The sequence below is a fragment of the Aethalodelphis obliquidens genome, unplaced genomic scaffold, assembly GCF_003676395.1.
Source record: "Aethalodelphis obliquidens isolate GAN/ISIS:26980383/991018 unplaced genomic scaffold, ASM367639v1 scaffold44, whole genome shotgun sequence".
NCBI classification, from domain to species: Eukaryota; Metazoa; Chordata; class Mammalia; order Artiodactyla; family Delphinidae; genus Aethalodelphis; species Aethalodelphis obliquidens.
Window position 1 is genome coordinate 7,018,890 of NW_020837988.1, and position 25,762 is coordinate 7,044,651.

At 40.2% G+C, this 25,762-nt stretch overlaps 1 protein-coding gene across 2 annotated transcripts in view; it reads right to left on the minus strand.

Moving 5' to 3' along the window:
* The window catches only part of GRB2 (growth factor receptor bound protein 2), a 70,855-nt gene that overhangs the window by 38,544 nt on the left and 6,549 nt on the right, over positions 1–25,762 (minus strand). Inside the window, exon 2 of one of the 2 annotated variants that reach the window (XM_027080646.1) lies at positions 24,626–24,841. In XM_027080646.1, the coding sequence (XP_026936447.1) occupies positions 24,626–24,703 (78 nt within the window). In that variant the 5' untranslated portion in view covers positions 24,704–24,841. The remainder of the gene's footprint in view (positions 1–24,625; positions 24,842–25,762) is intronic. The other variant, XM_027080648.1, reaches the window with a different exon arrangement.

The following is a 25,762-nucleotide window of genomic DNA, read 5'->3' on the forward strand; positions in this document are numbered from 1 at the left end:
TCTTGTTAAGTCTCTCCTCTGCTCTTGGCCATCTTTATTTTTAGGACATTCTCTAGCAGTTCTAGTATCAAATGATTGTGATACTGAGAATATGTGAGCTTCACAAGCTGGCAGGTGTCAGATACCAATCCTACAGTAGCTCCATCTGCTGCCCACCCAGATGCTTACATTTAAACTGGGAAAAAGTCCAGGAAGGGGGCAGAAGCTAATGGCTCATCTTACACCAGATCTCCTACTTTCAGCTGTCTCAAAAAAAACAAAACCAAAAACCCTCTAAATTAGAATCATTTAAACCTTCCTGGACAGAATCTTATATCAAAGAAATTCTAACTCCTACTTTAATGAATTAAATTAAGCTGTCCTTTTACTCAGAGTAAATCAGTTATGCGTTTTTAATAGAAGCTAAACACAGTAAAACTGGAAGAGAGTAGCAGGTACAGGCTATTCTGGCAAGATATTGCCTTTGCAACTGTGCTAGGAGTGACTGGCTTCAGGTGAAATGAACACCTGGTACCATCTATACCACGGTGAAAAGCTGAAATCAAAGTGAAACAAGACAGTGGGGGATAGAAGATGATGAGCAAAAGAAAAAAAAAAAGCACCATCAGTACATTTAGAGTTTTTAAAAGGTAGAACAAGAACGTAAGAGGGAATAATTAATAACCAGTGGGTACCCAGGGGTTGCCCAAGAGCATGAACAGAACCACCCAAGGAATGGATCTCACTCAACATGCCAAAACCAAAACCAATCGTCCTCCCAAGTCTCCCTACTATCCAACTCATCAGGTCTGTCTATGAAACTACCATTTTCACAATTATTTCTCCTTTTCTTTCATATCCAAGTCTAATCAAGTATTAAATTTTACTCTTCTTTAAAATACCTCTAAATATAATAAGGATGTTCACCTAAGCATTTTTAAAAATAGTGGCAGGGGGGACTTCCCTGGTGGCACAGTGGTTGAGAATCTGCCTGCCAATGCAGGGGACACGGGTTCAAGCCGTGGTCCGGGAAGATCTCACATGCCGCAGAGCAACTAAGCCCGTGCGCCATAACTACTGAGCCTACGCTCTAGAGCCCGCGAGCCACGACTACTGAGCCCACTGGCCACAACTACTGAAGCCCGCACGCCTAGAGCCCATGCTCCATAAGAGAAGCCACTGCAATGAGAAGCCCGTGCACCGCAACGAAGAGTAGCCCCTGCTTGCCGCAACTAGAGAAAGCCTGCGTGCGGCAACAAACACCCAACGTGGCCAAAATAAATAAATAAATAAAGAACTTTTTAAAAATAAGAAAATAAAATAGTGGGGCGATGGGGGAGGAAACACTCTAAAATGTCCAACAGCAGTAGTGAAATGGTTAAATTACGGTACATACGATGAGATACTCTGCAGCTGTTACAACTGTTACTTTTTTAAAAAACAAATTTATTTATTTATTTATTTTTGGCTGCTTTGGGTCTTTTGTTGCTGCGCCCAGGCTTTCTCTAGTTATAGCGAGTGGGCGCTACTCTTCGGTGCGACGCATGGGCTTCTCACTGCGGTGACTTCTCCTGTTGCAGAGCAAGAGAATGGGCTCTAGGCACACGGGCTCAGTAGTTGTGGCTCACAGACTGTTGCTCCGCGGCATATGGGATCTTTTCAGACCAGGGCTCAAACCCGTGTCTGCTGCATTGGCAGGTGGATTCTTAACCACTGTGCCACCAGGGAAGTCCCACAAATGTTATTTACTAAGAGTTTATAATAGGACGGGTCGGGTAGACAATGGGTGGTCTCCTCAACCTCTATTCTGCCTCTATGAAGCAGCCATGAAGCTTGGGTGGGACTGACCCCCCAACCAAATCTCCCAGGGCAAGTCTATCTCCCCTAACCCACAATGACCAGCTCAGTCCTTGGTTACCTATACCAATCAACCCAAATCTCAAAACACCTGCTGGAGGTGGGAAGGGCAAACTTCTCCCTCCCTCTGATGTTAACGACATGTCTTCTAGTCAAGGTCCCTGGCGATAGACATACTGGTCACAAGGGGAACCAGCCTCAGAACAAAGCTAACGTGGAACAGGGTATAGCTACAAAAACTCATGGAAATACAGAGCTGAACCCTGATCAAACTATATCTGATCTCTATTCTACTTTTGAACTTTTTGATTATATAAACCAATACATACTTTTTATTGTTTAGACTAGTATGAGTAATGTATCCTGTTATTTGCAAACAAGAGTGGCTTAACACAATGGGAAAATATTTATCTTTTAAAAAGGCAATTTCATATACAGTATGATCTTTAATTTTAAAAACGTCCAGAAAAAAATGATTATTAGGAAAGATAATAAACTGATTATTTCTGGGCAATGGATTGGGCTAGACTTGGGTACTGACCATTAACTATCATATATATATTAATTATTAAAAAAGAGACTGTCAGATTGATCACTGTCTTTGAAACTCATTCCATTGACATGCCAACTCTCTGTGAATCCTGACACCTGAAATGCCACTCTCCTTTTTCCAAATCTCCTGTCCAAATCTTAGCCATTTAGGATCAGTGCTTCTCTTCTTTCCTACCTATAATCCCCAACAACTTCTTTCTCTGAATGCTTGATGCCTTCAACAGTTAGCAACCATTACAATAACTACCTCATTTACTGAAAACCTACTATAATGCTACAATCCTGGGCACTTTATGTTATTACATTTAAACATAACTGCTTCTGTATTAGTCATTTCTACTCAACCAAATACGAAATTACTGGAGGGCAGGAACTGTTTTACATTTATGTTGAATTGTCTCAACGCCTAGCATATTCTATTATAAAATAAAGCAGAGGTTCTAAATACAGATTATTTATATACATTTGGAAGAGGGGAAATAGCTTTTAATAGAGTCCCAAGGGGTATGGCCCCCAAACAGGTTAAGAACTATTACACTAGAGATTCAACCAATAGTTCTTAAATCATAACTGAACAGACCACCAATAAGCCAACGATTCCCAGGTAAAACAGCTCCTGATACATGTCAGTCGGCACAAGTGGAGAAACTTATTTCTAGTCACATTTTGAGTGTATAACAAGGTTTTGGGAATCGCACATGGATAGTACTCTGATGAAATGGAGGCAAACACAGAACTTTCCCTTGACAACGGACAGCTCTGTTAAAGGTCCCTCTCTGCCGGACCTGGGGAGGAGTGCCTGTGTTTATATGAATGAGCTGTTGAACCTGTGATCTTTTTACCCCAGCAGGGCGCTTTTCCTAAGCCTGCCATAATAAGCACAGCAGCATAATGGGGCTAACAATGAGCATAAAATTAACCAAGGTTTCAGTACTTCAGGGTCTTATAACTGAGAATTCTCACTTGAATTTTTCTAAATGAATAGGGCCACACTATTCTTACTATTAGCCACAAATAAAAAGTTGTACTGTAACCAATTTAGAAAATCTACAGCAATGGAATGCAGCATTTGCCACAAAGGGTCATACTCCCATCTATTACTCTGTTTCAAGACAGCTAGTGAAACAGGAATTGCCCGGAGCAGTCGGTCTCGGGGGTGACTCCTATTCCTCAACATAAAGGCTGCTTCTTGCTTGCTCACTCTATTCTGCAGTGGGGAGGGCCTACACTGTCCACAAGATTTTTAGTCCAACCTCTTCCTATGGTTTAGCATTCAATCCTTTATCTTCCCCAATTAGGTAATTCCTCAAGTTCCCATCCTGTTGATGATACCAATACTCTCCCCAGTCTCAAAGCTGCAGAATCCTCTGGCTCGACTGCATCTCCTGCCCAGTCCTGTGATTTCTTCCCTTGTAACACCCTCTAGATTTGGACTTCCCACTAACTTATTTCAGCAGCTTGCCTGAAACAAAACTGCATTCTGAGAATTCCCTGGCAGTCCAGTGGTTAGGATTCTGTGCTCTCACTGCCTAGGGCCTGGGTTCGATCCCTGGTCGGGGAACTAAGATCCCACAAGCCTCGAGGTGCGGCCCCCCAAAAAAACAAAAACACCCCACTGCTTTCTATTTGATAATAACTAACTGTATATTTGCCATTTTAACTGCTTACATGTTTCAATTAATTTAATCCTCACAACAATCTGATGAGGTAAGTACTATTATTATCCCCATTTTCCCAATGAGGAAATTTTGGCACAAAGAAGTTTAAAAACTTGCACATCATGACAACCATGGCAAACAGCAAAGCTGAAGTCTGAATCCAAATGGTCTGGCTCCCGCCTGGGCTCTTCATCCCTACGCTCCATCTTGCTTCTAATCTTTCTCCTCTTTAATCCTGTACTACTCAAAACAGTCTTTCTAAAACACCATTTGGGTAAACTCACTGTTCCAGGACCTGTTAGAAAACGCTGCTGTTTCATCAACATAAATGCCTGCCTTCTGATCAGTCCACCGTTCAAAATGTGAACGAGATCAGATTTTGCTCAAAAGTCTACTCTCCCACTGATTAGCTGTGCAATTTTACACAAGTTACTCAACCCGTCTGTCAACACACTGGAAAAAATTCTTTCACTGAACTGTTGAGAGGATTAAAGAGCAAAGTACCTGGTACAGAGCCTGCCTGGCTCCCAAGTCTGTCTGAGCTCAATAAGAGCTAATTTTCTGGGCCCATATGAAAACTTTACCTTCAGTAAGGTACCTCTATGTTCAAGTCCATCTCTGTTCTCATGTTCCTCCCACCTAGAAGGCTCTGATTACTCGGATGGAAGCTACCATTTTCTAGTACCTTGAGTCCAAAATTATTTAGTTATAGTACACAATCACTACATCTGATTCTATCTTGCTATAAATCCTCTAAATCATCGTTTAATCAGAAGACATACTTCCTATAACTGTCTTCTTTACAAACTGTTTCACAAATATGTATACAGAGCCTCACCAGCTCAACTCTAAGTCCCCGCTAGACTGAGACTGTCTACTTGGCACACACTCAAAAGCTTCCAGACCAACCTAAATGTAGTATATAAAAAGAGAGAAATGTAATATGTCAGGGAGGAAATGTGTCATAGTTTAAATCAGTCAGACATTGAATTAAAAGCCTTCTCTGCCTAAAGAGCAAAGCAGAAGAAGCCATATTGCTGTAAAGGAAAGTCCTTAAAATAAACCATATCTGGATAACACTGGTTCTCTGCTTTTTCAGGAACTCCATTTTGTCAGTTTCCCCAGAGGTGTAGCAGGAACTCACAAGAGACTTGCCAGTTAGCCACAATACCTATATATTAATTTATAATGAAATACAGAACTACCACATGAATCCAGATATTCAGCTCACCCAGTCAGAGCACCATCTCCCTGAACTGTGTTAGAGATTTTTTTAAACGTACCTTGGACATGGTAACAGATTATCTTACTTTAAAGAATTGATGAAATTTAGGAGACAGTCTAATCAACAGTGGAAAGCATGCTAGAATTTAAGTCAGGCTACCTGTACTTCATTTCTGGGTCTCTAGTTACTGGCTGTGTGACCTTGCACAGATTACTTAACTTTTTTTAGTCAAGTTTTCTCAGCTGTAGAAATGGAGGATACTAATATATTCTTTGTAGGGTTATTTAGAGGATTGGATGAGATATTATAAAGGGAGTGCTGGCACAGTTCTTGGTGTGGGTTAAGTATGCAATAAATATTAGTTGAACCTGAAAAAAAAAAAGCAATATAATATGTTATGATTTTCTACATTTTGTGTCAATGTGCCACTAGATATTCCTCAGAGTTCAAAATGGGATATAGCAAAACTATCTTATTTAAATGATTTTAAGCTGGAACAAGGAGTAGCAGCTTAAAGTTCTAGCAAAACTGAAGGTTTCTTTACACTATAAGGCCACAACCAAAAGATATAAAACTTTAAGAAGGCATAAACAACCATATGTTGCTTTACTCAGCTGCAAGATGCTGATCTACCCTGGTATTGAGAAAAATGCCAGTTTATTCCTTTGCTTCTTCTGCGCTCATCCAGAGAGTCACAATGTAAGACTCTTGAGACAAGGACTGTGGGCTGGTATGGGCTGGGCTGGTCAAAGGCTCACTTTCTCACTCTAGCCAACCAGCCTATTTAAGATGGCACCACTCAAGACAGCGATGGTGTTTAGGAACTTACTGACCCTGGGACTTCTGTGGTGGCGCAGTGGTTAAGAATCTGCCTGCCAATGCAGGGGACGCAGGTTTGATCCCTGGTCCAGGAAGATCCCACGTGCCACGGAGCAACTAAGCCCATGAGCCACAACTACTGAGCCTGTGCTCTAGTCTGTGAGCCACAATTACTGAAGCCTGCGCGCCTAGAGCCTGTGCTCCGCAACAAGAGAAGCCACTGCAACGAGAAGCCCGCGCACCGCAACAAAGAGTAGCCCCCGCTCGCCACAACTAGAGAAAGCCTGCGTGCAGCAATGAAGACCCAACGCAGCCCCCCCCCCTGAAAAAAAGAACTTACTGACCCTCTAGTATACTTACCACAATTAGAAAAACAACTCAAAACATATGTACTCCTTTCCTTTAAGGATAGCAGTATTTACTCAAAACATGAACCATCATATTACCAACGAAAAGGCACAAACACTTAAAATTAATGAATGCTTAAAGCTGAGGCTTAGATTGACTTACAGAGTCAAAGTTAAAGCCAGGTCCTACTAGAGCTGCAAATTCATTATTTTCTGAATATCTTAACAACATTCAAGCTCCAGGTTTATCACCAGGATGCATACGTTCCAAGAGCTGGTTTCTATGAGCAAATTTAAAAGGAGATACTGGTGCCTTGTTGACTGAAGCCAACTACTCAGGACCTAGAAGAACTGAAATGTCAGTCTATGAACAAATTTTCATCAGCCTGTCAGATCCGCCTGCATTCATTTCTTCTGAAGACTTTCCAGACTCTGACTAAGAGCATTTGCACCACTTGCTAGTTCTGACTTCAGGATCTTGTTCAGGTTGGACGCCTTCCAGGTTTGCTTCAGCTATGTTTGGCACCACAAAGCACATGGCTAGTCCTAGCTGTGTCGCTAACAGGAGGTCAGAAAGCGTCCCTGGAAATACAGGGACACCAGTAAGAGTTCGCACAGTTGCTTGTAAGCAAAGTGTTCTGGCAAAGCTTGAAAAACAAGAAGAAATTCTTCCCCCAACCCACCTCATTGTTAGCAGTGAAGTAAACTCAGGAGAACATCCGATAAGATTCTTCTTCCCGAGATCCAGCCCCTGAGAGTGTTCTTCCTCTCTAAGGCTGGGAGTTGTGTAAACTATGTAAATTAGAACAAATCAACAGGCTTACTTCAAACTATTCCTGTAAATTTTTTTCTCATTTTTCTTATACACTTAAAGAATAAAGAACAAATTCAGGAGAGAAAGCCAAAATGTTTAGAATCTCCTTCTACAGCAATATTTCTTACATGTGTATGAACCATCTGCTGAAATAAAATGCCACGACTATAGATGAAATAAGTGTCCAAAAACAAAAATTCGTGGAAACCGGGAATGTTTTTTGGACAGTAACAAAAATAAAGCTGATTGAATATTCTTTAGATCACATGCAGAGTAAAGTGTAATTATACCTTACAGAGATTTAAAGGAAAAGTAGCTAAGAAGCCTAAGGTGGTGAAAAAATAAGAGAATAAAAAATTACAGCAGAAATTCCAGAGTTTCTATCTCTGGTTTATGTCACCTAAATAAATGCAAAAACAGCTGAGGCAACATAAGAACCAAGTCTGACCTCTGACAGGGCAATACCGGGTAACAAAGACAATACCAACTTGGACTCAATTCATACTGAGTGGAATGAACCTGGTGTGGGTTTCAACGTTTCTTCTGTTCCAACAAACTAAATGACCATGTTGCTGGGCACTGTGCAAGATGCTGACATACAGGAATCTGAGGCCTGGGAAAACAAATATGCCAACGGCCAGAGGTACACAACTAAGGGGCAGTGTTGGGGCACCGGAGGGAGAGAAGAGTGTTGAGAAAGACTTCTGGAGCTCGGGTGGGCTTGCTCTAAGTCACAAAGAATGGAAGGTGGCCAAGGTTACACTAGACAAAAGGAACGCCAAGTCTGAAGCCCACAAGGTGTGAAATAGCTCAGTGTTCAGAGGAATGATGGAACTAATTGAGGATTGCCCTAGTATTGTTTAAATACAGTCAAAGATTAATCAACCCATTATTTGACATTACTGGCAAATATGTTCACTAATGAAACACTGTAGAGCTTTTGGGGTGAGGATATTTAATTGTGCAAAATTTTGGTGCAGTTTAAACCAAAGAAACAAAATGACTCTACAACAAGAGTAAGACTTTGCCTAAGATATTTATGTAAAACACAGTTCTGAAAACACAATAATTATGGTTTTGCTGAATTCAAAGAAATGCTGCCTCCGCTCTCTCGATGTGCCTCAGATGCTGCTGTCTGCACATTCAGCTCAAGACCACATTACACATCCAATGACACAAGGAACCCAAATTAGAAGAGCCAGCACTGGACTCAACAACACGTTACATGTCACCCCAGTGGAGCCATTCTATGAGCACTCCTCTGGTTTCACTAGATGACAACAGGTTCCCAGTATCTACCTCTGTCTGCACGGGCTGGGGGAGAAAAGGTGCAGGGCTGTGGAGAAAAGGGTTTGGGAAGTCAAAGGTTCCCAAGGGAGGGAGTAGTGCAGACAGGGAAGAACTCACGAGAAAGAGAAAATCTTACCCCAGTTCTACTGCTAGTCCACAGCAGCATCCTACTTTCCCACCCCCGTCCCAGTACTACCCAAGGGCCTCACCTCCAAAGACCAGAGTAACCACTAATGGTTTGCAACAAGAGGGAGGATATGATTCCTAGCATTTCCAAGTGAAACCCAAAATACTTTGAACACAAAAACACTGTTATTTGGGTGGTGACGTTCTACAGCAGCACTGTCCAAGAAAACTTTCTACAATGACGTAAATATCCTGTATCTGCACTGTCCAATACAGCAGCCACTAGCCACGTGTAGCTATTAAGATCTTGAAACATGGCCAACGCAAGTGAAGAACTGAATGTTTTAGCTAATTTAAATTTAAATAAGTCATATAAGGCCAGTGGCTATAGTACAGAAGAGTGTGGTAAATATTCGGCATATGGAAGCCAAATACTTATGTGGTCCAACCTTAAAATGTCAATAAGCGTTACATGAGAAATAACATCTTCCACAGAAACACCAATTTATAAGCTTTTAGAAAATAATTCTTCATTAAGTAGGGACTATCAAAGAATCAAAAGAATATTAAACTTTAAGCGTGTGTGTGTGTGTGTGTATATATATATATATATATATATATATATATATATTTTTTTTTTTTAATCTATGTTCAGCCAACACAGCCAAGATGAGCTTAGGAAGACACAGCTAAACAATGCGGCATCCTGGATGGGATCATGGAACAGAAAAAAGGACATTAGGAAAAATGAACGAAATCTGAATAATATAAGGACCTTAGTTAATAATAATGTATCAATAATGGCTCATTAATTGTAACAAATGTACTATACTAATATAAAATGTTAATAATGAGAAATTGGGTGTGAGATATATGGGATCTTTTTGTGCTACCTTTGCAATTTTTTTTTGGTAAATCTAAAAATGTTCTAAAATTTAAAAATCTATGTTAAGAAAAACTATGTTCACAAAGGGAACTCTGCTCAATATTATGTAACAACCTAAATAGGAAAAGAATTTGAAAAATGATAGATACAGATATATGTATAACTGGACCACTTTGCTGTGCACCTGAAACTAACACAACATTGTTAGTCAACTATACTCCAATATAAAAAAGTTTAAAAAATATATATGTTCAGTAAAGGTGCTGTAGCAGTTTTACTTTTATCTTAATGAGAAGATCCTGTTGAGGGACCCTGGCTGAGAGCACAAGTAGCACTGACATCTTATTCTATCCTCCCTGTAAACAGAATGCTGAATTTGGGGGCTTCCATACTTACATTTGATAAACGACTGAGTAAATGTTTTCAGGTCTACGAGGAGGCATCTTGAACTTCTTTATTTACTTGAGCAATTTTCTTTCAAAAGCTTCATGAAAATGTATTCCATTTTCCACTTCTTTGACCACAGACTTTTTAAACTTTAGAAACTAACATCTAGATAGCAGATTTCAGGTGTCTATTACTCTGGACTATACACAAACTTGTTAAATATAATTCATATTCATATGGTGTTGGAGAAAATAAAATGTTTAATCCTTTCCATTTCTGATGTTACCATAATACTAGTGTAAAGTTCTTGCTATTTTCAATACCTGGAAAGTTCTAGTTTAAAGTAACCCCACTTAAAAACACTATTCAGTATGTTCTACATGCAAATGTGTAATAGAAACCTATTTCCATAAAAATATTTTCTTAAAAAGTGGGGTGGTAGCGTCATGGGCATAAAATTTGAGATTGATGGCACTCATCTAAAGTTTTTCACAAAACGTGAAGGAAGTGTCATAATTACTTTGATGCTATCTGCGTCTGCCACGTTGGTATCAATATGGCTCATATCTACTTTTTAACTGCCAAATACAATGAAAGGCAATTAACCTTCCAAGTTTAAGTGTTCTAGGACAACTCCAACAACTCTTGAGAGTTTGACAGTAAGCTTCGCTAATGTTAGAAACAGAAGGCCTCAGTAAGTCAGGCATATCTGGATGGACAAAGCAGTCATGAGTGTTTCTAAGTTAGCTCAGAAAACTTTTCAATACTCATGTCTTACCAAGTCTGTTTTCATTCAGAACACCCAGTGCATACCTCTAGCATAGCTCTTAAAACAGTGTATTACTAAATATTATCTATACCTCCAACCCTTTGCACTAAGCATAATACCCTTAACCTAGGAGATACTCAATTTGTTGCTATGATTCACCAAGATACTAGGTAAGTATTCTTAAGAATTCATCAAAATTCTACAACTATCATGACATACTCTAGGAAAAAATAATTAACTGACTAGACCTAACAGATATCTAGAGAACACTCCAACCAACAAAAGCAGAATACACATTCATCTCAAGCACACAGCAGAACATTCTCCAGGATAGACCAAATGCCAGGCCATAAAACAAGCCTCAAAAATTTAAAAGGACTGAAATCAGAGTATGTTCTATAAGCACAATGGAATTAAAATAGAAATCAACAACAGAAGAAATTCTGGGAAATTCACAAATATGTGGAAATTAAACAACACACTCCTAAATAACCAATGGGTCAAAGAAAAAAACAACAAATTAGAAAATATTTTGAAATTAATGAAAACAAAAACAACTGCATACCCAGATTTATGGGAAGCAACTAAAGCAGCATTTAGAGGGAAATTTAAGGCTACAGCCTAGGTATTTATAAACATTTATATATATATATTTTTTTCAGTTCCTATCACTTTATCTTTAACATCTTTATTGGAGTATAATTGCTTTACAACAGTGTGTTAGTTTCTGCTGTATAACACTGAATCAGCTATACATATACATATATCCCCATATCTCCTCCCTCTTGCGTCTCTCTCCCACCCTCCCTATCCCACCCCTCTAGGTGGTCACAAAGCACCGAGCTGATCTCCCTGTGCTATGCGGCTGCTTCCCACTAGCTATCTATTTTACATTCGGTAGTATGTATAAGTCCATGCCACTCTCTCACTTCGTCCCAGCTTACCCTTCCCCCTCCCCGTGTCCTCAAGTCCATTCTCTACGTCTGTGTCTCTATTCCTGTGCTGCCTCTAGGTTCTTCAGAAACAATTTTTTTTTTAGATTCCATATATATATGGAGATATGTGTTAGCATATGGTATTTATTTTTCTCTTTCTGACTTACTTAACTCTGTATGACAGTATCTAGGTCCATCCACCTCACTACAAATAACTCAATTTTGTTTCTTTTTATGGCTGAGTAATATTCCATTATATATATGTGCCACATCTTCTTTATCCATTCATCTGTTGATGGACACTTAGGTTGCTTCCATGTCCTGGCTACTGTAAATAGAGCTGCAATGAACATTGTGGAACATGACTCTTTTTGAATTACGGTTTTCTCAGGGTATATGCCCAGTAGTGGGATTGCTGGGTCATATGGTAGTTCTATTTTTAGTTTTTTAAGGAACCTCCATACTGTTCTCCATAGTGGCTCTATCAATTTACATTCCTACCAACAGTACAAGATAAACATTTATATTAAAAGGAAAAACATGCCATAGTTCACTTCAAATTGAGGCTGCTATTCTTTTATTTATAAAACCCAACACCCCCAAAAGCAGGTAATCAATAATTTTTCATCAGGTTATCTGAGAATATGCAAATGAGAAGCACGCCCCTTTTGCGAGGCCCTTAATATCTAATAAGAAAGAAGAGGAGGGGAAGAACATGCAGAAAGCTTACACTCTGATACACAATACCAACAAACTAATAACTGAATTTGAAAATTACTTCTACAGTCTTTAAGGACAACAGCTGTTCAGGTGTATGTAGTTATATTAGGTGCTCCAAGAAGGCAGATAAAGGGCATCTGAACACAAAGAGAATGACTTTCCAAGTAAAGTACTGGTTCTTTCTCAACCAGTAACCTAAATTTAGGAGACCAATAAAGTAATTAATCTCAAGGAAAGACCTGCAGGGCTACAAGTTTCCACTTCTAGCACTAAGTGAGGCCATTAGTCACAAATTCATCTGAATATCTGATGTAGACAATATTAGCACAACTTTTGGGAAAATTCACACCAATTTCAGGTTCGAAATCTACTCTGACTCAGCTTTAACATGTGACTTTTAAAGTCTTAATCATTATGATCTTCTCTAATAGCCTGGCAAAGTGACCTTTCTAGCTACTGCTTTTTTTCTAAAGAGGTACAGTACATTTAAACAGAAACCCCATCCTTCCTTCCAAAGATGAAGTACCTGCTTATTTTCATTATTACAATTTTGAATATGGTTTCAGTGTGCTTCTCATCGTACCCAGAAAGTACAGTAAAAGTAACTATAGCTATACTCATTAAATGTCTTTCTTCCTGAAAGGTTACAGAAAAACAGAATAGTTATTTTCTCTGGGAAGAGTATTTGCCTTTTACATTTTCTAATGAGTTCGACATTTGTTTTATTTTATTTCAAAAAGTTATCTTGGGCTTTCCTGGTGACGCAGTGGTTGAGAGTCTGCCTGCTGATGCAGGGGACACGGGTTCGTGCCCCAGTCCGGGAAGATCCCACATACCGCGGAGCGGCTGGGCCCATGAGCCATGGCCACCGAGCCTGCGCATCCGGAGCCTGTGCTCCGCAACGGGAGAGGCCACAACAGTGAGAGGCCTGCGTACCGCAAAAAAAAAAAAAAAAAAAAAAAAAAAAAGTTATCTGGGTGACAGGAGGGATTATGGCCTTTCTTTTACACTTTTCAATAACTCTAATAAACATTTTAAAAGAATGAAATGAAGACACCTGATATTTTTCAATGCACAACAGATAACTAAAACCCACAAATAACTGCAAATCTTTATTTTGTCTCTTAATTTTACCTTTCAGAGCCAAACATTTTTATAGAAGTTGATAAATAAAATGTAAATGACTAAATATGGACAGGAGACAAGGAAGGCAACATGGATCATTAAACCTAGGAAGAACTGCAATTTGGCTGCATTACTAGCCATAATCCAGTTTGGAGACCGACCTAAGTCAAAATTACGCAAGTAAGAAAGCACATAACGTTAGTTTCATATAAGATGCAGGGAAAAGATAAGCTAGATATAACTAGAAATCTGGGCAGCAAGACCAGTTTTAGGGCCAATCTTACTTGTTCATAAGCAAAAGAGCCGAGCCCGCTTCTAGTTTATTGTTGTGTATTCTCTATTTTACATAAAGTCTATGTAATAGTCCTAGATAACTTGGAGATGCTTGTGCTGTCTTCACCAAGAAGAAACGAACAAATTTACTCCATGAAGCTGTACGCTGATTTTTTTTTTCCTTTTAAGAAATCAAAATAGACCCTAAAATGTTTGTTGACTTGTAAATTTACATCTAGAAAACTACTGTGGTGTTTTTGGTTTTTACTGCTTTTCTGATTATGAAACTAATATGTGCCTGTAAAAACATCCGTTATAGAAATGCATGCTGTAGAAAGTGACAGTTCTCCATAATCCCAACATCCAGAGAGAACCAACACGATAGTTTTGTTTTTTCTTTATATCTCAGTACATGTTAAGAGCATGAGGATGTTTCAATAAATCACTCCACTTTTTTCTCAAAAGCTCTCAGCAGAGCCTTCCGGCTCTAAAGCTAAACATTTGCAGCATCAACTAAACAAAGCTGGTTTGTCTGTCTTTCCATCTTTTTCCAAACATGAGTGAGGATGGATTATCTCCCTCCAGAAGGGATTAATTCAACCAGAGAAGTAAAACTGAATTAAAACTACATCTATGAGTACACATCAAATCTCTCAGCTATCAAAATTACTTATTAACTTAACTTGACACAGCTATAAAAAAGCAAATTAATCACCTGAAGGAACAGCACAAAATAAAACGTGCTTCAGAAAAACTAGATGCTGTTGTCAAGTATCTTAGATACTGAGTGAAGAGGTTTAATCATTTCACAAATCATTTCACAGTCCTATAAAACACTGTCAAACTGTGAAATAATATTCTATTGTTAAAGGAGGTCAGAAAATGAAGCCAACATTAGCTGCACTACTATTATGTATTCTGACTAAGATTATGGGCCATTCTCATTCAACTTGACCTCAAGTAGGTAATCTGTTCAATCCTTTTGGACAATAGAGCATCATACATAATCAAAAGTCTCCTTTGAGATGATAAACTAAACTTTTAATAGAAACAAGCTAAGTATCCAGCAATGGGGAAATAGCTAAGTCAATTATAGAACATTAACTTTAAAAATATTTTAAAACATTAAACCATTAAAAATAATTAGTAAAACAAACACAGGAAAATGGTAACATATGTTGTATTTTAAGGCCACTATAATTACAGCAGTATAAAAATGTTTATACAATAACAAAGCCTAGAAGAGATCTGCAACAGTAAAAATACTGGAGTGGGGAGTTCGTGCAGAATTTTGAATTTCCTCTTTTTTTCTATTAATGTATATTAAAGTAATTTTAAATGTTAAGGAAAAATGGAAATATGGACAATAAAATGTTGTAGGGACTTCCCTGGTGGCACAATGGTTAAGAATCCACCTGCCAATGCAGGGGACACAGGTTCGAGCCCTGGTCTGGGAAGATCCCACGTGTCGCGGAGCAACTAAGCCTACATGCCACAGCTACTGAGCCTGCACTCTAGAGCCCGCGAGTCACAACTACTGAAGCCCGTGCGCCTAGAGACCGTGCTCCGCCACAGAGAAGCCACCGCAATGAGAAGCCCGCGCACCACAAAGAAGAGTAGCCCCCGCTCGCCGCAACTAGAGAAAGCCCGCACACAGCAACAAAGACCCAATGAAACCAAAAAAATAAAATGCTGTAAATTTATTCTCTTTCCTCTAGCAATCCATTTCAAACCATACATATTTATCTAGGAAAATAAAAGATCTACAAAATGACACAAAGACATTGCATTATCAATATTCTGACTGAAAACAAACACTGCTTTCTTTCTTTTTTTTTTTTTTGCAGTACGTGGGCCTCTCACTGTTGTGGCCTCTCCCATCGTTGCGGAGCACGCGCAGGCTCAGCGGCCATGGCTCACGGGCGCAGCCGCTCCGCGGCATGTGGGATCCTCCCGGACCGGGGCACGAACCCGCGTCCCCCCCATCGGCAGGCGGACTCTCAACCACTGCGCCACCAGGGAAGCCTACACACTGATTTCTTCTTCTCTGTGAAGTCTACAGTTTTAAGGTCCAAAATGCATTTCCTCTCACTTTAAAACTAAACTGATGCTTTTTGTATTTTTTCAAAAGCAAAGTACTACAAAAGGCTTTGCCATTTTGCTAAATCTAGATTTTAAAAGTCTGCTGTTAAACTGAAGAATAAATAAATTAGTTAAAAATCAAAGCCATTGTTAGGGTGAGAAAAACTTTAAATATTTACCACTAATAATTACTACCTGTTTCAACAAAAATATTAGGACAGAAAGTATAAGAGCGACTGCTAGAAATGGGACCATAGTAAGTTCTAAGCTTTCCTAGAAGATAAAGAAGGAAACATATCAAAGCATTATTTATAGCATCCTTAAGATTTAAAAAAGTTGTTTGAGGGGGAAATACGCCTATTCTAGGTATGGAGACCAGAGAGAATGTTCTCCCACATGTCCTCCCTGAGGACACATAATAATGAAAGATTCCTTAGTATCCTTAGAGTAAATACAGCAACGAATTTTTCCCAAGGCTGTTTCTTCTATCACCTCTTAATATTTGCCAAGAGCATAATCCCAAAGCTCTATTCAGCCCAAGAAATATACAAAAGTGAGGTCCCCAACAGGACACTGTGCAGTTACCCACCTCTTTGCTTTCAGGTTTAACCCTGAGAGAGGGCCAAAGACTTTTAAGAATGGAGAAACTACTTGTCTTTCACAAAATCCTCCATCAATACCATGCTTTCTGCTAAGTTCTGGGACAAAGTTTGCACAATTCTGAGTTTGAGGTAGTATCAGGACAAGCACCCAGCCAGTTTTATGTGTCGAGTCATGTGACTTAACAGTTACGTGAGCCAGCAGTAGGACTGACATCCTCTTATCAAAGTTGTGCGTCTGAATAACATTAATAAAACTAATAGCAGGTAGCATTACTATCTACTTTACGCATCACTGCTTTAAGCACACTAACATATTAATTCTTTTAATCCTCACTGTGACTCTAGGAAAGTAGACGCTATTGTTCCCATTTTGAGGATGGGAGAACCAAAGGAGAGTCAGCTTCCCAAGACCAAAAGGCCAGATCTGCCAGAAGAAGAAGGTGGGTCTAGCCCTGGAGCAGTTCTTTAGCACAATACCACAGGTGTCTTTCATTCCACGTACACTAGGAGGTAAAACAGAGGAAGTATCTGCCAAAAAGACCAAGATTTTCCTCCAAAAGGTGTTGTGAGTCACTTTTTAAAAGCTGTCTAAGTTTTATGACTCTGAACATATAGGCACAGTGAACTTTAGCCTAACAGCAGGTTAAACCTCAGTCATTAAAAGTACACAACCAACCAAGCCCTGACCGGAGCACTTTAACTTCCTAGAATAACCATCAAGGTAAAACATGCAAAATGTTAACTACTTACCATTTGAATAAAGCTGTATTGACTTAATAAAACTGATAAATTAATTAAAGTAATGTAAAAAAAAAAAAAAAGCACAAGAAAGAAGTAAGAATCACCTGAAATCCAGCTCCTTGGAGATAACTGTTACCTTTTAGTGGATCATTCAGAAAGAAGTCTATGTATTTAATAAGCAAATAGAAATAGATAGCAATTTTCCCTAAATGGGCTCGCGCCCCCTCCCTCCCTCCCTCATCTGACCTCATTTGGGTACAAAAAAGCCCCACGGGGTAGTGGTTAAGAACATGGAACCTGGACTTAACCGGCCTGGATTTGAATGTGAACTTGGGCAAGTTACTTAACATAAGCCTCAGGTTCCTGATCAGTAAATTGGGGATAATAGCATCTGTCTTAATAGGATTATTGTGAGGATTAAAAGAAAATACAAGTAAAATACTTAGCTTAGTGCACAGACATATACTAAGAACTCAATAAATTAGATATATTTTCACTTTTTAAAAGAGGATCCATAAACACTTGTCTGAGCAACACATATACTGTATTGATATAGTTTTACATCAACATTAACATCTTCACAGTATCCCACTTTACAAGCACCATAATCTGTTTATGTAGCCTCCCACTGATGGGCTACTTAAGGTTTTTTTTTATAATATGGTAATTCCATGTATTCGAAGAAGCCTATTTTTACACCTTTTAATATCTTGGAAATGATATTTCATAATTTAATTGCAGAAATTTCTAGGTGGCACACAGATTCACTGAAATAAACATCCCCCCCCCATGTCTACATTTAAAAAAAACTTGTTTGTGAATTTTCTTAGATTGAATTCTTGAAAGTGCAACTGCTGGGTCATTTTATGGTCTAATATGTATCACCAAGCCATGTTCAAAAAGACCAACTGTATTCGTACAAACCTCCACTGGCAGGAGGTGACAGTACCCATTTCCCCACACCCTGGCCAAAAGTGGGTGGGGTCAGTCTTTATCATCTTTGCTAATCCGAAAGGTGAAATGACCCTTTTTTTCCCCCTTCATTTCTTTTATTATTAACCTCAGCTTACTTAGATAGGATATCCAATATGTCACTATGTAGAAGCAGTGCCGTAAGACAGCTGTCCATGCCTGGCAGGTGAGTAACTCAGGACTGCAGATAAGCTTATATTTCTGGTTTACTCATACCTGACAGTTAACAGGGGAATTAATGTACTGTAGGGGGAGCACTGCAGCCAGGCCTAAGATCAAATCCCAGCTTTGCCTCTTACTAGATGTGTGAACCTGAGCCTGTTACTTAACTTCTGCACCCATAAGATGGGGCTAATAATGCCAACCTTCTGATGTCCAAAATTAGAAATCATGTATAACTTTGTGGCACATATTAAATGCTTCATAAGTAGTAGCTATTCAATGATGACTTAACTATAATGGCTCACAGAGGTGAAAACTGAAGACCCCAAAGGAACGGTGCATTTCCTTAGACATTTCTTTCTCCAAACAGGGACGACTGGTCTTCAGCCAGCAACCCCCTCCACCCCCAAAGGAGTCTTGTACAGGAACTGAAAGTTCATTCTTAGCACCTATTTGGAAACAGTCCATTCAGATGACAGGGGGGAAATGAATATGATGAAAGGCAAACAAATTATGTTGTAAGAGAACTCAAACTGTCCTCATTCTTAAAGATTAAATGCACTATTCTGAGTTTAGTTAACAAGATTGATAACAATTCTTATCAATAGGCAAAGAAATACTTCAAAAAGTATACTGATACCAGTACTTTGAAATAGTGAAGAAAAAACCCCATCCCAACCTCTTATTTTTTAGGTTTGATAGTTCAAACACCTGAAATGAGACTCATGTACTGAAATTCAGGACTTCGAGCTGTTGTGAAAACTGGAACCAATCACACTCTAGTTCACATTCCTGGCTCTCAGGAGCATACTCAATGGACGTTCTTTTCTCAGTTACACAGGAGACTTATTCAAATACCCCCAGCTGACAGGCAGAAATCCCGTTATTTTTTCTTTTCCTCAAAGCACCCCCTGTCCTTCATTCCTAGTCTCCTATACCTGTACAGGCACTTATCTCACAACCTGATTACTGGAACCTGCCAGGCTGGGACTCCAGGCTTCCCTCCTTGCAATCCACTATACACACAGGACACTTCCACTATACACACAGGACACTTTCGTCATCAGCTGATAACCTTCAGAGGCTTAAGGACAAGATCAAACTCTTATTGGGTTTTTCTTATCTGGCTCCAGTTCTACCTTATTTTCCACTCCGTCACAGCCTATAACCTTATTCTAGCATTCCTGTCTTAAACACAACAAGCACAGCCCCCGCCCCTCCCTTGTCCTCACCTAGCCCTGTCCTGGTCTTCACAAGGTCCGGTCCAAGTCATGCCTCTTCCACACAGCTTTCTTGGACTTCGGCTCTCACCAATCTCTTCTCTTCAAAATTACACTGGCAGTTACAGTGTGTAACACAACTTCAGCATTCTGTTAAATACCAGTTCAGCACTAAGTACTAATAGCTGTGATCTTGGATAGATCATTCACCTCCATGGGCCACCATTTCCTCACCTTAAAATAAGGAAGTCTTTTCCTGTTCTAAAGATCCTCTAGGGCTTCCCTGGTGGCGCAGTGGTTAAGAATCCGCCTGCCACTGCAGGGGTCACGGGTTCAAGCCCTGGTCCGGGAAGATCCCACATGCCGCAGAGCAACTAAGCCTATGTGGCACAACTACTGAGCCTGTGCTCTAGAGCCCGCAAGCCACAACTACTGAGTCCATGTGCTACAACTACTGAAGCCCGCGCGTCTAGAGCCCGTGCTCTGCAACAAGAGAAGCCACCGCAATGAGAAGCCTGCGAAGTGCAACGATGAGTAGCCCCCGCCCTTGCTGCAACTAGAGAAAGCCCATGTGCAGCAACGAAGACACAATGCAGCCAAAAATAAATAAATAAATTTATTAAAAAAAAATAAAGATCCTCTAATTTTACACACTGTCACATACTGTTTCACATACTAACCTCACTTCTCTTATTTGATTTTAGAGTTCCTGAAGGGAGAAAGTACATCTTCTATTTCTCCCCCAACTCTCAAAGCAACTTGCCCCAGGATGTGGCTCAAGGAGACGCTCTGTAAATGTAACAGTAAAATAGTGTCATCAGCCCTGAACCCAAGACCTAGTTCTAAAGCGGTTTAGGAAACTGGTAAAGGAAGTTCGTGCCAGGCAGAGAAGAAGATATTGAGATGATCTACTGTTGGTTCTCTTCTAGAGTCTAAGGTCTGTCTTGATAGAAAATAACCACCCAGCTACAGAATGCAATGAGCACAGGTTTGAGAGCTCAGAACAGTCTCTTCATTCCTATGCAGCACTGTCTGAAGTATCAATACACGTACAGAAGCCCCTAGATGGCAAACGCAACTTTTAGGTAAGCTCAGGCATTTTGTGTGCCTAGGGCAGAGTATTCAGGGGCCTCATTTTCAGTGGAGAACCCCCTGGGGCTATCTCAAGGCTGCCCTACAACGGTGGGGAAATTTAGGTTCACTTCATCCAGGAACGAAGAGCAATTTCTTCCATACCTAGCCCCAGTGCCCTCCCCACCCCTCCCCAAGAAAAACACAAGCTTTTATAAGAGGGAAATTAACAAAGGCAGATATATCCAAGCATTAAGTTCTATTTACGGCTTCCAGTAAGATGTTTTTAATTTGCTCTCTCTTCTCAGGGCAGTACAAGTCAACATGTGGACAGAGAGTAAGGAAGTGGTCTGCTGGGAGACACGAGTCAACATTCAGCAAAAGTTAACCAGGAACTCCAAGACAGTGAGAGGGTGTAATCCTGAACCTGGTCATAGGCAGAGGGCTGAGCCCCTTTCTATTTCATTATCTTCAAGTAAAATGTACTCAGTACCCACGTGCACATGTCCCTTTTATCAACAGAGGGTAAATAGATCCATATTTCAATCGAGGGAAACTGGTCAATGCTTTCCAGACACTTCAAAACATGATCTGGCTCACAACTAGCATCCTAAAGAGTGAGCAAATCAAATCAGAGCCACTCAAATGAAGCCAGTTACTCCCTGAATAATCAAAGAAGAAAACGCTGCCTTTTTTTTTTTTATACTAATAGTGCTTAAGACAAAGCAATGTCCCTCCTCTTCACTCAGCTGTTTCACAGAATTATGAGACAAAGGGCAACTACTGTATCGTCACTTATTTTTTGGAGTAAAGCCACAAGATTACTAACAAACAGCTAACGGCCACCATTCAAAAGCAATAATGGCATATGACTTCATATGCCAGTTATCTGCCAAACTGGAAAGAACCAAATATATGTATGTTTCTCTCTCCCCAAAGAAAATCTGAAAGTAAATGTGAGCACTCTGATTCACTTTCTCTCCCATCATAAAAATTTCTGGGGGAATATTAAACAGCACCATCCTAATTGTAGGATGGGAAAGAAGGACATTACACTTGTTCAAGAAGTTTACCAATTTAAGGTGGAGAACTTATAAAATGTTCATGGTCCAAGACTAAATTTAGTGGCAGTAAACAGGGAAAGTTCTTGTCTAAAAATTCTTTAAAACAGACCTCAAAGTTCACAGTTTTGTTTTGCTTTGTTGCTTTAGTGCTAAATGTGCAACTGGATAGACTAAGAGAAAAAATATGAACTTCCAGGCTCAAGTTTCAAGTTTCTAGGGTAAACTTAATGGAGAAATCTAATTTGTATTTCAGTAAACAAACAAACCAAAAAAACCCCCAAGCTTGGCCCCAAAGCACTTTTGTACAAGTGACAAACGTGGCTACTTGAGGAGCCAATCTTTTTTCCTTTATCTGAGTAGCCAATCTTACTACGATATCAGGAGCAGGTTATCTGCTGAAAATAGTAATCACCTAAGAAAACACCAAATTATCTCCTCAGTACATCAATGATACAGAGTAATTTAGTAGTCTAAGTTATGATTGCCGATTTCTAGCTAAAGAAATAGAAACAGATGATGTATTTCTCTCTAAAACCTATAGCTGGTTCTGTCTGCTTTCTGATTAATTTAGTGCTGACTTTGAGAATACAGTCAAAAAGCTCACATACACCTCAGAATGCGAGAAAATATTTGCAAATGAAGCAACTGACAAAGGATTAATCTCCAAAATTTACAAGCAGCTCATGCAGCTCAATATCAAAAAAAACAACCAACCCAATCCAAAAATGGGCAGAAGATCTAAATAGACATTTCTCCAAAGAAGATATACAGATTGCCAACAAACACATGAAAGAATGCTCAACATCATTAATCATTAGAGAAATGCAAATCAAAACTACAATGAGGTATCATCTTACACCGGTCAGAACGGCCATCATCAAAAAATCTAGAAACAATAAATGCTGGAGAGGGTGGAGAAACGGGAACACTCTTGCACTGCTGGTGGGAATGTAAATTGACACAGCCACTATGGAGAACAGTATGGAGGTTCCTTAAAAAACTAAAATAGAACTACCATACGACCCAGCAATCCCACTACTGGGCATGTACCCTGAGAAAACCATAATTCAAAAAGAGTCATGTACCAAAATGTTCACTGCAGCTATTAACAATAGCCAGGACATGAAAGCAACCTAAGTGTCCATCAACAGATGAATGGATAAAGAAGATGTGGTACATATATACAATAGAATATTACTCAGCCATAAAAAGAAACGAAATTGAGTTATTTGTAGTGAGGTGGATGGACCCAGATACTGTCATACAGAGTGAAGCAAGTCAGAAAGAGAAAAACAAATACCATATGCTAACACATATATATGGAATCTAAGGAAAAAAAAAAAGGTCATGAAGAACGTAGGGGCAAGACAGGAATAAAGACACAGACCTACTAGAGAATGGACTTGAGGATATGGGGAGGGGGAAGGGTAAGCTGTGACAAGGTGAGAGAGTGGCATGGACATATATACACTACCAAATGTAAAATAGATAGCTAGTGGGAAGCAGCCACATAGCACAGGGAGATCAGCTCAGTGCTTTGTGACCACCTAGAGGGGTGGGATAGGGAGGGTGGGTGGCAGGGAGGGAGGGAGACGCAAGAGGGAAGAGATGTGGGAACATATGTATATGTGTAACTGATTCACTTGGTTACAAAGCAGAAACTAACACACCATTGTAAAGCGATTATACTCCAATAAAGATGTTAAAAAAAAAAGCTCACAGTTTCCTTCTCCTTAAAGGGCTCTTTATCGCCTTCTATGAAGTGCAACCTACATTTCTAACATTACAAAAACTACTGTACAGTAGTAGTTTACAAAAACTAACTTCAGAGCAGAACTCTACACCTTGGGCAGTGAACAAATAACTCTCCATAGGTCTGCAAAACTTAAAAACAAAAGTCACTAGTCCTTTTATAAAGAATCATATTTCTGTATTTCCACTTTCTTCTTCTTTATAAAATCCTAATAATTTCATTCAACAGTAGTAAACAAATGGATGGCAAGTTCCACTAATCAGGTTTAGAGGAAAAAAGTCAAAACTTGAGACACAGTGAAGACTCAAACATTAAATTTTAGGTTTTTCTCAGAGTTGATACACTATTTGATAACACCCACCCATGTAAAAATAAATTACATATCCAAAAGAGCAAGCTGCTCGAGTCAACTGGGTAAACAACATAATTAACACGTGCCAGGTGGAAGGCGAACCTCATGTAAATAGTGGGGCTCAAAATGAGCTGCAAACTGTAAGGAAGCTTATTTTTAAACTGTCAGCAGGTTTCTTTGGTGCAATCAGAGTTTAATATGGGGTAACTGCCCCTCAAGTTCAAGAAAATCGAAATCTGACTGGTACAACAGCAAGTTGAACCTTGTCATTTAGAACTCCATTAGTTGTTTCACAAAGAATAAGAATACACTGAGGTTCTTTAATGAGTTTTGGCATGTACTTCTAACCACCTCTCTAAACTAGGGGAAATTAATTTCTAACCTACTAGGATCACATTCCAGAAGCAAAAATCTTTTGACTATGTAAGATAAGACTAATTGAGTGCTTTTACAAAAATACTTCAAATTTGGGTCTTTTAAAAAAAATCCTCTCACTTTTTTTTTTATATAACTCTAGTAGATCAGGTAACCCAATCTACTCATACGCTTCCTTACTATAACCATATTGCTCTGACTTTACTTGAATTACCAGTATCAAGAAGCCCAGAAATGCTCAAGGCATTCACACAAAGGCAGTTAAAGACCACACATCACACCAACCCTCTGAAGTCATGTTTGATATTCTACTCAGCATCTAGCTCTCCAAATCACACAGGATGGTAAATGTTAAAAGTGGGCAATGAAAAAAGAACAAGCACAGCTTCTTTGTGTGTTATCAGGGCACAAGAAGGCAGGTGAGTACAAGGAGAAGCCATCTGAGCGTTTGCTGGGCATCAACACTTACCTTGAGGATGTCCCCCCTTTTGAAGCTCAGCTCGTCGTCTGCGGTGGCTTTGAAGTCATATTTGGCGATGGCTTCCATTCTGAGCGGGGCTCAGGGCTCAGCAGCCTGAAGCAGGGGGGAAGGGAGTCTTCCCTGCTGAAGCAACCCAGTGCTCTGGGCTCAGCCTCGCCTGTCAGCTGGGACTCGCTCCTGCACGGCGGGACACACAATGCCACCCTGAATCAGAAGAGCAATGATTGAGAGAAGTGGCCGGATCGAAGGCAGCCCCGCCCTGCCAGTCGGCCTGCCGTCCCAGCCCCCACGCCCCCTGGCTCGGCCTGGCTCAGCCCTCCTCCCTCCCTTCCAGGCAGGAGCCCTGAGCTCCTCCTTCCTCTTTCCAGCCTCGGCCCCCAGGCAACTGACAGGCCTGCCGGCCAATGGCGGCAGCTGCTCAAGCTATTCCAGAACACACTTCCTCTTCCCTCCCGCTGGGTGTGTTCGGTGTGCAGGAACCGGCTGGAGTCCGAACGGTCTCCGCCTTTCCTCCCTCGCCCCTCACGCTCTTCTCCAGGCACGAAATGCAATCCACGCAAAGAAAGGCCTCGCCCTCGGGATGGCACCCTACTTTTCTCAGTTATAGAGGCCTCTCTCCCTCCTTTCTCCCTGCCAAGCTTTCTGGTGCTTTGAAAATGTTGGGTCCCCTATCCACAGTCAAAAGCCAGCAATGTGGGCTGTGGTCCTGAGCTGCTTTAACTGTTCTCAGAAACTAAACCTTGGTCTGCCCCTAGGAAAGTGGAAGAAACTGACCCTAGGAACTACTTTCTTATTCAGTTTGCTACTCTCAGCATAGGCAACTCTCCCTCTCCACTTGCCAACTGTGATCGGCAAGCTCAGGTGACCAGAGAAAGGAAATCCAGCTCAGAGCCTTTGGTGGGTGGAGACCTGCTCGTGCACAAGGCTCCCTATCCCTCGAAGACCCCCAAGACTTCGGGGGCCCCAACAGCCCTTGAAAATAGACGTCCAAGGTTCAGCATTCCAAAAGCAGCCTCTGCATTATTCCTAACTAGCCTACGGAGCAAGGTTGAAGTCCTAATCTACACTTGAAAGCAATCCCTTTTTCAGAATCTTAGCTACCGCCCAAAAGCCAAACAGAAGCCT